Source organism: Tenebrio molitor, chromosome 3, assembly GCF_963966145.1.
Source record: "Tenebrio molitor chromosome 3, icTenMoli1.1, whole genome shotgun sequence".
NCBI classification, from domain to species: Eukaryota; Metazoa; Arthropoda; class Insecta; order Coleoptera; family Tenebrionidae; genus Tenebrio; species Tenebrio molitor.
In genome coordinates, this window is record NC_091048.1 from 7,082,450 (window position 1) to 7,096,535 (window position 14,086).

At 37.7% G+C, this 14,086-nt stretch overlaps 1 protein-coding gene and 1 long non-coding RNA gene across 6 annotated transcripts in view; one reads left to right on the forward strand and one right to left on the reverse strand.

Moving 5' to 3' along the window:
• Positions 1 to 474: 474 nt before the first annotated feature.
• Positions 475 to 1,705, forward strand: LOC138126995 (uncharacterized). 3 transcript variants are annotated; one of them, XR_011158043.1, is made up of 5 exons: positions 476 to 907; positions 968 to 1,108; positions 1,172 to 1,312; positions 1,373 to 1,524; positions 1,585 to 1,705. It is a non-coding gene; the product is annotated as an uncharacterized lncRNA (long non-coding RNA). The 3 variants fall into 3 exon arrangements; XR_011158041.1 differs by having other exon boundaries at positions 475 to 1,108; XR_011158042.1 differs by having other exon boundaries at positions 475 to 1,108; positions 1,376 to 1,524.
• Positions 1,706 to 8,695: 6,990 nt separating this feature from the next.
• LOC138126984 (uncharacterized) overlaps positions 8,696 to 14,086 on the reverse strand; it is a 129,627-nt gene continuing 124,236 nt past the window's right edge. For 2 of the 3 annotated variants that reach the window (XR_011158032.1, XR_011158031.1), the window contains exons 3-4: positions 9,160 to 13,856; positions 8,696 to 9,104 (exon numbers count right to left, since the gene is read on the reverse strand). Coding sequence is in view for 1 of the 3 variants with exons in the window: in XM_069042844.1 (XP_068898945.1) it covers positions 12,940 to 13,856 (917 nt within the window). In the remaining 2 variants the exon portion in view is untranslated. Of the gene's footprint in view, positions 13,857 to 14,086 lie in introns of all 3 variants that reach the window. The other variant, XM_069042844.1, reaches the window with a different exon arrangement.

A 14,086-nucleotide genomic window follows, 5' to 3' on the forward strand; every position in this document is an offset into this window, starting at 1 on the left:
GGACAAATAAAACTGGGACACTCAAAATTTAATCTATGTATATCAGACTATTGAATTGTCAATATATTTGTCAGTGTCAATTGATTAATTGACAAGGCATCAAATTGACAATAAATGCCACAGTTAACAGAAATCCAAAAACAACTGATTACACAACGCTTCGCAAATGGTATTAGTGTACGTGCAATTGCCAACGAAATGCATGTTAGCAAAAATACCATTCAGCTGGCCAAACAAAAAATTCGAGACTTTGGCAACATTACACGAAGACCAGGTACGGGCCGCCCGAAAACAACCACTGTTGATGACGACTTAGCACTTGTTAACGTTCTTCGCCTTAACCCATTTCAGTCAGCTATAAGAGCTAGACAACAAAGTAATTTTCCTGCCTCGCTAAAGACTGCAAGAAGGCGAATCCGGCAAACTGAACTGAAAAACAGATGCGCGGCAAACAATAGTATATTAAGTATAAAGAACGGTAATGACAATGTACGGATCGAAGACAATTGTTTGGAGGAGGAGCTTGCGACGACTCCAATATTGTCTGAGATCCGTACATTGTCATTAACGTTCGTCATGCTTATGAGATTTTTTGCGCGATTGAATATTTATTACAAAACATTCCTAACTGCAATGCGATACGACGCCCTTCACATCGTGTTGCCACAATGTCGATTTTTGTATCGCGTTTCTAAGGCAATCTGCAAACAACTACCGCCATTGCAGTTTTTGTGCGCAAATATCGCCAGTTGTGTTGAAAAACAAGCAGTAAAATGAGTGATATTAGTGATTCCGAAAACGAAGTGGATATTGTAGAAGAAACTTTGAATGTGGGGTGCGTCACAAATAAAGAATTTTTGAAACTAACGACCTCAACGTGTAATTAAGAAGACAAGGAAAATTTTTGGTATGAAAATTTTGATAATACTAATGTCGCGGCAAGTTCGCTAATATTATTTCATTGCAGCGGCAAGGAATGCCGACCACAAGAGCCGTGTGAGTTTCCAGAAAGTGCTAACATCTTGTCTTCAACTTCTGTCTACATAAATCAAGAATTTTGGAAACCAGCGAACTCAATATGAAATCAAGAAGACAAGGAAAATCCGGGGTATGAACATTTTGACAATTCTAATGTCGCGGGAAGTTTGTTACTAAAATTGTTTCATTGCAGCGGCAAGGTAGGCCGACTACAAGAGCCGTGTGAGTTTCCAGAAAGTGCTAACATCTTGTCTTCAACTTCCGTCTACATAAATGAAGAATTTTCGAAACCAACGATCTCAATTTGTAATCAAGAAGACAAGGAAAATGCGGGGTATGAAAATTTTGACAATGCCAATGTCGCGGCAAGTTTGCTAATGCTATTTCATTGCAGCAGCAAGGAAAGCCGACTACAAGAGCCGTGTGAGTTTGCAGAAAGTGCTAACATCTTGCCTTCAACTTCTGTCTACATAAATGAAGAATTATTTTCGAAACCAACAACCTCAATATGTACCTACCTAATCAAGAAGACAAGGAAAATGCGGGGTATGAAAATTTTGACAATGGCAATGTCGCGGCAAGTTTGCTAATGCTATTTCATTGCAGCGCCAAGGAAAGCCGACTACAAAAGCTTTATGAGTTTCCAGAAAGTGCCCCCACATCTTGTCTTCAACTTCTGTCTACATAAAAATTATTATAATAATCGATTAATTTTGAATAAACTTTACTTACCGTTCTAGAACACCAAAAATTACTTACCATCGAGTTTATCGTTAGCAACGAGTAAACAGAGCTTACCATCTTGGAAACAGACGTGGTAAACAACCAAATAGAGTACAATCGCGCAAAAAATATTTTTGAGTGATGAAAATAAAAGACAGCGACTAATGTTTGCTCAAGAATATGTTCACCAAAACAATTTATGGGAACAGGTAGTATTTTCGGATGAGAAGACGTTTCAGTCTTCTCATAGCGGACGCCTACGTGTGTATAGACCTGTTGGAACACGATATGATGAGCAATACGTCCGGACATACAACCAAAGTGGTCGATTTTCTGTGAATTTATGGGCCTGGATCAGTAGCAGAGGTCCTGGAATATGCACAATCGTACAGGAGAGACTAAATGCTCCCGTATACGTGAGGATTTTGAACGAACTTATGCTTCCTTCAGTCATCCCTATATTTGGCGAGCAAAATTTTATATTCCAGGATGATAACTGTCCTATACACAGGGCCAGAATTGTGAGACAATACTTGGAACAGGAAAGAGTTAATTGTTTACCATGGCCTTCCAAGAGCCCCGACTTGAATCCGATAGAGAATGTTTGGGGACGTATGACGTCTCTAATGTACGAGAACGACTTTCGTCCTAACACTGTTGAAGAACTTCAACAGAAGATTGTCGACACCTGGCAGCAAATTACACCGGCATATACGCGGGATTTAGTGTCTTCTATGCCTCGTCGACTGCAAATGGTCATCGACAGTAATGGTGCCATGACCAAGTATTAGTATTAGTCCTAAATGTATTCGCTTTGATGTTTCTATTTATTACTATAAATAAATTCTCAAATTCTGACAGTATCGAACAAAAAATGTCATACCAAAGTTAACCTATTTGTGATAAAGCCGTAATTAAACGATGCAAATTTGTAAATTTTGACTTATGCAATTGTCATTTTTGTCCCAGTTTTATTTGTCCACCGACTGTACATGTTAACTCGTATTTTTTATTTTACTTTATAATTATTTTATACAGGGTCCCAGAACTCGCGCGTCAGCCGTTAGCTGCTAATTTTAATATTTAATCCGACAAGGATTTTACAACAAAAAACGCCAAAACATGTTAGTTTTGAAATGAAAACGATTTTAAGATAACCAATCACACACGCCTTCCTGAAGGTAACTCTACTAAATGTATGCGTTTCCGAGGAAATGACTTCAGATATTGCTGCTAAAAAACTGTGATGAAATGTTTGGACAACTTTTATTAAATTCTGTCACTTTGACATTTAACAGAAAACGGAAACAACATTAAACGAAAAGTACATTTTTAAAGTAAATGTTCAAATTGTGGATTTTCTCCCGACCATACGTGAAGATTGTGACTATTAAAAGTTCCTTTGCGGCAAAAATAGGATTTATTCGTAAGTAACACATTTGCAAGAAAGCCTGGATTCTTTTGGTGTTCCCGGAGCATAATCTTCGAATAATAGACGTTGAATTTTGATGTACTGATTCGAGTGCATGTGGTTACCTTTTAAAATGTTTTGAACAGTATTTTTTGATTGATTCAGGATGTCGGCCACATTTCTAACACTTCTTGTTCCATCTTCCGTAAACGATTGAAGTACGACTCCTTCCGTATCAGGAGTGCGAACCGTGCGTTCAACACCATCAACTCGTTTTCTATCGGGAACCAAAAAACCAATGGTTCTGTTCACTAAACCTAAAAATACGTCCGAACTAGGATGCGGACGATGTGAAAAGCGTTCACGATACAACTTTGCGGCCGCTTTAGAATTCCTGCCACTTTCCCCGTAGATTATCATAATTTCGCTGTATTCTTCGCGAGTGAATATTTCTTACTGTGTTGGTGTCCAAAAATCGACACTTTTCAAATGTACTAATTAATGTCACTTTGACGTTAGTATAAAACGTTTGCATAGTTGACCAGACAAATATTGACTTTTTAACATTAATTTTGTTACCTGGTAACAACAATACACGGAATAATTCACCTGATACACTTTACTAATCAATAATCATTCTTCTGCGATTGGCTATCTTAAAATTGCTGTAATTTAAAAACTAAATGGTTTAAGAAAAAAAATCTTGAAAATCCTATATCAGCTGGAAGAACAGAATTTGTGGTTTACGGCTGACACACGAGTTCTGGGACACCGACATAGACAACACAGTAAACCTATAGAACGCAAACTCCCATAGTTTTTTGTGTCCCGACGCCATCTACTGGCTTGTGGTAGGTGCAAAATAAGACACAGCCAGCTGGATATCCTGGCTTTTTTATTTATTTTAATTTAAAGTAAATTATTTATGAAACTAAAAGACTACATTTATTTTGAAGTTTTTATTTTTAATCTTTTTCGATACATTTCCGTTGTATTTTTATAAATTTTGGTTTGGTATTTCTTGCATCCTCACCCAAAATTTTGCTGTTTATTTTCATCGAATTTTGCATGAAGTTTTATACGTTTTCGGTTCATTACAGTCCGAATTTTGGATCGACATTTTGCCTTTTTAAAATGTTAAATATGCTGAGCTTTTCTTATTTTCTTTTTGAAACTTTCACATCATAAGAATTTATATCTTCAACTTCATTACTACATAAAACAGGAGTTACACAATTATAGTGTCTTCAGTATAAACGTCGTAGATCAGTAGATCGGATGAAAATTCTATAAAAAGTAGTTTTCAGTTAAAATATAATTATCAATATTTTTTTACAATTACTGGAAGTAAATCTGGACTGGAAAAGGAGGGAAGTTGTATCGAGGGTACGGCCACATTCGTTCGTGCCGAAGTCTTTGCTGGTAAAATGAAGTTCACACAGAGTGTAGCTGTTGTACCAACACTTTCATAGGCTCCAAAGATGATAACTGCTTGTTACCAGTCTTTTTAATACATTCCATAAAACGCCCAGGATTGGATTTGGAAATCTATGGCGAGTTCTACATGGTTTATAATACCTTTGCACGCTGCAAAGTCTCACAATAGTAAACTTATTACTTATGACTCTTATGACTTGATATGTCAAAATATAATTTTTTTAAATTTTGGCATAAGTTTCCGCGATTTTTATTTTTATAAAACCGCAGCGTCCCCTAGCGGCTTGTGGTGGGTGCGTTTCCAAAAAAACAGGGAAAATGCATAGGAGTTTGCGTTCTATAGGTTTACTGTGTTGTCTATGGACACCGATATAGGTTAGCGCCATCTAAAGTCCATTCATTTTGTATTGAACTTTTCAAGGTCAAATAATTTTATTTTTTGGCTCTGTAATTATGTTTTGTAAATAATGACATGCAGGTAAACACCGTAAACGTTGAATTGAGCATTGCTAAATCACATTATGTTGGTTAGATGCATTTCACTATTTACAAAACATAATTACAGAGCCAAAATTTAAATTATTTGACCTTGAAAAGTTCAATACAAAATGAATGGACTTTATTATCTCTGAACTAAACAAATATAAGAAACCGTGTAAATCACAGAGTCAGCAGTTCAGCTCTTCAAAATTTAAGATCAGTTTAATTTAATTAAACCGTGCTCTCGTCGTTTGTGTTTAAAAAAAGGAAAATACAAAAGTGTTGTATGCCCAATTGTAATAATAAAGATGCTTAACGTCGCCTCATCCATAATGTCTAACTCATGTCATAACGTTCTACAAATACCTAACCTACCGTCTACCGGACTTATAACGTAAATTACTATATTGTTATTAAAACGATTTAACAGACAACAGGGTTATTACGGTGACTCTTGGATATTGTTTATTAACGGATAAACAGAAAATAACTAAGAAAATTCGGAAGTGTGTTTATGGTGGCATATTGGTTATCTGTCCTTGATTCGTTATGTTGGAAGTTTTCAGATTATTGGAAAATAACCAATTTTACGTGTTTTGGGTATTACTGTGACAAAAGAGGTTACGACATCCAATGTTTGATATTGGAAAATTTAAGAACGATCTGGGGTGGTCTTATTACTGTTGGATATTGGTTATTTCGTATTGTAGGTATACCTAAAAGTGAAAATGGATGTAAATTTGTTATGTCTGACTTGGTCTGACGTAAAACATGAAAAGTTTTGACATTTTGCTGGTTTTGGTAACATCAAAATTGACAATAAAAAGGATGAATGAAAGTGTAGAAAACTTGATGTAGATACTAGATTTTTTTGCAATCGACTGTAATTGTGGTTTGTTGGCACAGACTATGCCTTTTTATTTCATCCAGGGGGAGCAACTAATAGTAGTTTATTTCACGAGTTTTAGTGTAAATTGGATTTTTTTGGAACTCGTGGACCTTAAAACGCTCGTTTCACTCGCATTTTAAACTGGCCCACTCGTGCCAAAAAAACCCAATTGATACACGAACGAGTTGAATACAACGTTTTTTTTGTTCGACGAGCCCCTTAAAGGCTCCAAATCACTTAAAATCTTTTTTGTAATATCTAGTTGTTAAAGGAGGCTTTCCGGACTGTTTGTCACCATGTAAACAACCTCATAACGGCCGGAGTCCGTTATAGGTGTCCGTTATGAGCGGGAGCGGCCGTTATAAATGACTAAATAACTATAGCAACGTAGATCTAAATTTTATTTTTCAACTTTTTTACAATTGGTACAATAATTAATGTTTAATGTTATGAACACACCTTGAATTAATCGAAATCCGTATGCCACTAGCAGATGTAGACGAGATCGAAGATGATGCTTCAGAATTTTAACACCAACACAAGCGCGATTTTGCAGGGAATAACGATGACTTCACTTGCTCTGTGGCCATCCGGACATCGGGAATATCTTGATTGCGATTTTTTATTGATTTCAGTCGTTTATTTTCAACGGAAAGTTCAGTGTTGAACAAATCTGACAAACAGCAGCAAATGGAGACAAGATTGAAGTTGATGCTTCACTAACACAAGCGCGATTTTGCAGGCAATAACGATGACCTCACTTCCGGGCATCGGGAATAACTTGATTGCGATTTTTTATTGATTTCATTCACTTATTTTCAACAGAAAGTTAAGCGTTGAACAAATCTGACAAACAACATTGAAACAATTTTTTTTCACAAACAGCGGTTTACATGACGACGTCCTCCGCACACTTATTAATCATTCGGTTTTTTCGATGGCGTTGAAAAAAATGTATTTCAAAAAGATAATTTTGAACGAATCGTAGAGATATTACAAAAACTATTGTACAATACACGTCCGTTAGGGCCTTTACAGCCTCGCCAGTATTATTCGACTCGCTCTGCGAGCTCGTCTCACAAAATCTCTGGCTCGGCAGTAAAGGCTATCCTAACGGACTTCTACTGTAAAATACTATAAAATTAGCTTGACGTTTCGTTTTGACAAGTGGTGACATTTATCAAAATCCGTTCACACAGGAGAAAATTCTCAATTTCTGACAGTGTCGAACAAAAAAAAAAACATTTAAATGACGTCAAATGTTAGACAAATGGTTAACGAAAAAGATAAAATAAAACTTCTGAAAACATGAGTGGAAGCTTCAGTTATCCTAAGTTGTAACCACGATGATGAGACATTTTGCCGAAACTCCAACAAACAAAGTTGTGTGTAGTAAATCTATTTACCATTTTCGTCCTTCTCGTTTGAAAAATGAGATTCTATTTTCATAAATACGGCATTCTTCAGAAAAAACATTTTTTAAATAAAATGAGGCAAATGTCATTATTGACAAGTGACAGTTTATTAAGTTAAGCTGCATGTTTTCAGAAATTTTGCTTTTTATAGCCGCCCTGTTTTTTCTGATCAAATTGTATTTTTTGGAAGACCTTTTTATTCTAGCATGACATTGACATGTCTTTCATGTCAAATAAAATCGTAAATCCCTAAAAATATTGCCTGATTCTTTAGGTTGGAGACACTGGAGAAGGCAACTTCGTATCGTGTTTCTATCCAACATCTGAAATTTACCAAGGTCACTTAAGCGTTACCAATGTGGACACCATAATAGGGAATATTTTAATTATTGAAATATTTCAATTTCCAATGTTGCTTTCCTTTCAATATTGGTAAATAACCAATGGTCACCATAATAAGCCTGAATAATTGTAGCTGTCTTAAGTTGATTAATGATTAGTGTCGTTATGTGTGTTATAAAATTGTATAAAAACAATACAACATAAAGTAACACATTATTAGTGATTAATTGTTATTGATAAATTGATAATATTACCTTTGAAATTAAAAATTTAAATTTGGTAGTAGGTTTGGATCCGTGATTTGGTCTGTTGCCTGGCTAAATGTTTTGGTTCAGGGCGGATAGATGGCTCTGAAACTGGTTCTCATTCTTATACAAAGCGTGGCCTATCCGTATTACTCGTGGAGGGAGAAAAGACTTTTCTCCCTCCACGGTATTACTAATCCGTGAAGACGACCCCTAGGTGTGGCCGGTGTGGGGTTGCCAACCTTCCGACTTAATGGCAACATGGCGCCTCTTTTAAATTTTTCCTCCTTATATTTATGTTAAAGATTTTACTGCACAAAAGCAAAACAAAAACAATCAATAAAGTCACTTCCAAATGTTTTACTGATTTTTTATACAAAGTGTATACAGAGTGATCAACAAGAAACCAAATCAAGAGTGCTACCTCATCTTTTATTTTATCGAAACGTACGTCGTATACTAATCAGACACTTTTATATAATTGCTGTGCACTCGTTTTGTTGGTTGCCTACCTCTCAAAAATCTATTATTAATTGCCTTTATAAATTGTTTGTAATTCATGAATAATGGATTTAAAAGGAAGTTATTATTAATTATTATTTATTACTGATTAAGGAAAAAACACACAGTTACATAAAATTCCTTCATAAGGCACGTAATCTTTGGTTACAAAATTTTAAAAGTAATTATTTTTCAGAATTCTTTGTTTTGTTGTTTTCTGTAACAAAAGTGCTAAAGTTATTATTCTCACATTTTTGGTTAATTGAGAACTTACTCGTATCTTTTCTAGCAGTTTAATTAAAACATTTAAATTATTCCAAGGTCAAAAAATAAGTTTTCACAAAAACTGCTCCAAATGTTCTCCATTGTGGTCCAGAAAGAGTCAAACTCGCCTCTCATATTTTCCAAAAACACTTATGAAGCTGTCAGGTGAAATGGACTGCCAAAATTCATTTATGGTGAAAATTTCTTTAAGGTAATGTGTGGGTTTTATTTCTTGCAACACACAAGGGAAACAAATTAATAGCCTCCTTCAAAATTTTTGCAATAAGTGCCATAACTCAATTTAATTTGCAGTCTTAAACGCCTTATGGAAGTTGATAATTTGTCGAACATTTTGCACCATTTCTAAAATTTGAACTAAGGACTGACCTGACTTCTTCTTAATGATGGATTATGATTCACTAAAATTAGGCATTATAATTTTAAGACATTGATAAACTTGTTAATAACCAATACCATCAGGTTCAGACATTTGGCTTGAAATTCTTCAGTGTAAGGGGGTACAAAGTAAGGCTAGTCTTCACTTTCTTGTTTCACCCTCTTTCGAAAATAATCTAATAAAAATGCCTTCTCTTTAATGGTAAAACCCATTTTACAATTTATTCTGGGATAATTATTGCTTACAATTCCAATAAACGTCTGTAAATATTTCCGAAGTCGAAGATTTGTTTTTTAGGTTAAATCACTTAAATTGTCAACAACAACAACCTTGAATTTTGAAATGTGACATTTAAACGAAACATCTCCGTACCAGTGGCGTCGCGTTTGGCAATAAAGCTGATAATTTACTTACTCTTACAAATGTAAAATGTTGCTCTTATTTATCTTATAAATTGTTTCCCTTATCTTATAATAATAATAAAATGCACAATTATAATTCCAACGTCTAAAATTCATGAGGTATGATTTATTATAAACTAGCGTTTGAGACCACAAATTGTCTACGGCCATGCTTTGAACGCTTATTTGCGTATGATTCTGCTACGACGTGACCGATAATTTGCAACGCTTGCTCTGATTTGGATTCTTGTTGATCACTCTGTATAAAAGAACGTACTCTCGTGTCAAAAATAAATTACTCCCTAGAATTCGAACTTTTACGGAAATAACGTTTTTCATGTTGTGTGACTTGTGTACCTAACTAGAATTTTCAAAAGGAATTTTGAATGCCTAAGGTTGGTTACTTTGAATTGAGAGATTAAATCCAAATAAATATGCCGCCAGTAACCAAAATTGATTGTGAAACGAAAAATCATCTATCACTTAGAGAGAAATTAGTCATTTGCAACTGTTACAATTAACTTGCTGCCTTACATTTTTGGGATATCTTGTTTGTCATCAGAAACCACATAGCCTCCAACCTGACCAAATTTATGGCAACCTAGTAACGAATATCCCTAAATCCTAGGGAGTAATTTATTTTTGATACGAGAGTACCATGGCAGTCAAAAAATTTTATCCGTCAATTTCTGTCACTTAAAAAAAAAAAAAAATTGTAAGCCATACTTTATTGTCGTTATGATTACCGTCTTGATTATGATTGGTATTTTTTGGGTGGTGAATTTCAAAACTCGAAATTATTTTGTCATTTTCTACTACACAGACGTTTACCTCAGGTTATCTATGTACGACTGCTCTAATTTTGTTCATTTACGCCGGATTTTTGGAATATCTGAGCTTTACACCGTTTAAATTGATTGTCATATACAGGTTTTTCTAAATGATTGTAGTCGAAGTAGGCCATGCCCATGTTATTACGTTTTTGCCGCTTTCATGTGAACTGTCAGTTGTGTCGTTGTCACTGTCATTTTTTAGGTGAAAAGTGCGGTGATGAGGCTACAATCATTTAGAATAACCCTGTATAATATACCAAGGGACAGATATATTGCCGGACATTTTTTCGAGCAGTCCTCACACACGAGTGTTTGTAGCAAGAAAATTACACGAGGGCGCCAGCCCGAGGGTAATTTTGAGCGACAAACACGAGTGTTGGACTGCAAGAAAACATTTCTGGCGATATATGTCTGTCCCGAGGTATATTCGGAAGAGAATCGCCCGAATTTTTTTTCCCTAGGTCAATTATATTAATTAAATTGTGATTGGTTGCTATTCAAACAATTCGGAGTTGTGATTTGTCAATATAAATCATGTGACATTTCAGGGCGATTCTCAGAATAACAATATGCATGTCAAAATGACAAGAATCGAAAGTGGAGTTACGGTTCCTAAAGGTTTATTTACACTTTACATGAATGTCAAGATAGCGACGGCTAAAATTTTTTGGTCGCCATAGTACTATTGGGAGCAAAAAAGTGGGACATCAACGTCACTGTCTTGACTTTTAATGTGAAATGACCCTTATCTGTTTCTAACCCTACTTTGAATTGATTGACGTAGATTGACATGTTGTCATTAAGTATTGTTGGTTGTAGGGAATGAGTGTATAGGTACTGTTACGTTATTAATTTACTCTATTAGTATAAAATTTTTCCAACTTCCACTGGGGAAAATTTGAATTCTGTTCTGTGACTGACTGTCTCCTCGGTCTTGTAAACTCACACCAACGTCTCGAGAGTGAGAAGAATGAAGAAAAATATACAACGTCTAACAGGCACGGTAAAATTCCAGGAGTTGGATGGAAACTCAAATTCAAGTTACAAGAGTTTAATTCTCCACGTTAGGTAATGCAGTGAGACAATCCACAATTATGTAATAAGACAACCTAGATGCCTCTTCGGGCGATACAACTGTAACCTAATTTGTGTTGAAGACTGAAACCTGAATCTAAATGATACAAATAATTAAAGTAAATGTAGTAACTCCAAAAATACGAAGGGAGACGAATAACAAAGATCTTAAATAATAGATGAAACATGTAAAGCAAAGTTTTAAATTTGATTCACGAAAAGCGCAGAAGGCGCGTAAAATACAAAGTAAAATTCACAAAAAGTGCTGGGTCAGACCAGGCGATTTTTAAAATTTGAAAAGGAGAAAGTTGAAACGAATTAAATTTCTTACAACGGGTCTAGGGTGTAAAAGTCAATCCAGAAGATTCCCGGGAAGAGCGAGCTGAAAGGAAGGTCCTCCGAGTCCTTCTTTCGCCGCTAGTCCACTACGCCGTCCGTATCTACGGAAGGTCCTCGGGGTCCTTCCTCCCCTCGACCCTTCCTAGGAATGAAACGAAACAAAGTAAGAAAATAGGCCCGATGTAAAAAGTGACGAATAATTAAAAAAACTTGTCGAGAACCAGTCGACTCACCACGACTCGTGCTTTCTGGCGAGGTCACTTCAGGTCCGATAGCGTACACTGTGTAAAAGAAATTTGCCAAAATGGCGGATGAAGAAAAACGACGCTGAGTGACCTGGCCAGATAGTTACGGTTCCTGGATTTCGGGATCCTCGGCCGAGGGCTGTCCGGTGTGAGGTCCGGCTCTCTGGTAGGATCCTGGGGGATAACTGCGGCCCAACAGGGTGGCGAAATTTGATCCGCCGAAGCGTAGGGTCGTTGACCCTCGTGGATTAAGCCTAGATCCGCCGCAGCGTACGGTTGGGAGTTCCCTCTGGACGACTCTTCCAGCCGATACGGTCTTCCTTAACCTCTGTTGTTCTACTTGGTACCAAAATCTGCTACAGAGCGGGAAAAATCAAATGCAAAGACTAATTTAAAATGCAAATAGTGGATCTGCGGGGTGAGTAAAGTTCGAAATAAAAATACATAAGTTGGTGGGAGGACGCCTGTATTAAATTTGAAAAATTGAAAACGTCTTCGTAGGTTTTCCCCTAACTTTCGTTGTTCGGCGACGAGTTGGAGATGGGTGCGAGAGGTGTTTTGGTTCCGCGCCCTCCCGCTTCCAGGCCTTCTTTTGCTATCCACACCATCCGGAGAAGCATCCACCGCCCGCGGCAATAGAGACAACGATAACGTCGTTGCGACAGTGATGGAAGGAAATCTATCCTGGTTCCACATGGAATCAATCGGTCGCCGCAGCTGACTCGCTCCTCAGGCTTACCTCCCTCTGGGATGAACGCAACGTAGAATGGAACATGGGGACTTTCGCTGTAACGGTAGGACGTAAACACCTGGTTCACGTCCTCCTGAAGTTCTGCGGTGGGACCGAGAACGGGTCAAACGGCGGATTCTGGCTCATCGCAGACATCGTCGGGCGTGATGTTCGCCTCCGGGACGTTGGCACCGCGTCGTTCCGAGGGCGAGGTTTAGTCCGTGCTTTCCTCGGTCTAAAGACACGTGATTGCTGACACAGGAATTCGACAGCCCGACGACTGGACAGCCGATGAAAAGAGAGTCATCAGGCTGGCCACCAGGAATCCGTCGGGGAATGGCAGCGTCAGGCCTCGTAGTTGGTTGACGCGTCGGATGAAGTACTCCGACATGGTCGTTCCAAGTGTTGGATCGTACGTTTTCTCCCCGATTTGTTGGAAGACCTTCATCTGGACTTCCTCCAACCAGTAATGGCGAAGAAAGTCCTGACGGAAATCTTCGAACGTTTCCCACCTCGATTTCCGATACTCGGCCGATTCCCGTGCTTGCCGAGCCAAAAAGTCGATGACCACACGCAGTTTCTCCGCTGGAGTGAACCGAAATCCAGGGCAGAACACCTGAAATTCATCTAGGAAACGGATCGGGTTCTTCAACTCGGAATTAGTAAAGCGGGGGCGGCGCGAAATCGTCCCAGCCAGTGGTGGTGATCGTACTAGATCCGCTGCTAAAGAAGCGGCGATTTGTTGCCAGTCCACGCTCGAACCGGAGATACCTTGGACATCCTCACTCGTTGTAAGAGTCGCCGATGTTGTTGGGGTCGGTGCGATGCCGACAGACATTGAGGTGGATGGTGCTGGCGAGGCTTCTTCGTTCTTACGACTCAACAAAGAATCCAATAATTCCCTAATGAGTCGCTTGTTCTCGCAGAGTATGGCGATGGTATCCGGCTGCTGTCGCAAAACAACGTCATTGTCTATCGCGGGTTCCACCAGAGCGCTCGCCGAACGGACACGCCATTTCGACGTCGCTACTAAAAGTCGATGTGTGCGTGGGTTCACCACCCGACGGCGTCGAACCCTTTTGGAGGTCGAAGCCCTGGTTACCCCAGAATTCTTGCTCCCTCTCCTTTGTTTTTCCATCGTAGAAAAATCACCTGTGAAATACGTTAGCGAATAGAGAGCTTTAAATACAGGGTTATTTTAAATGATTGTAGTCCAAGTAGGCGTTAAAATTGAATGTAATGTAAAATTTATGGTTGCCGCTCCATATAAAAACATCAAAATGATCAGAAAAAGTAAGTACACACAGGTGTTAAATTGGGTGCAAAACGCAATATTTTTGGATTCAACCGTTAATTAAAAAAATAAAATAAATGTATCACTT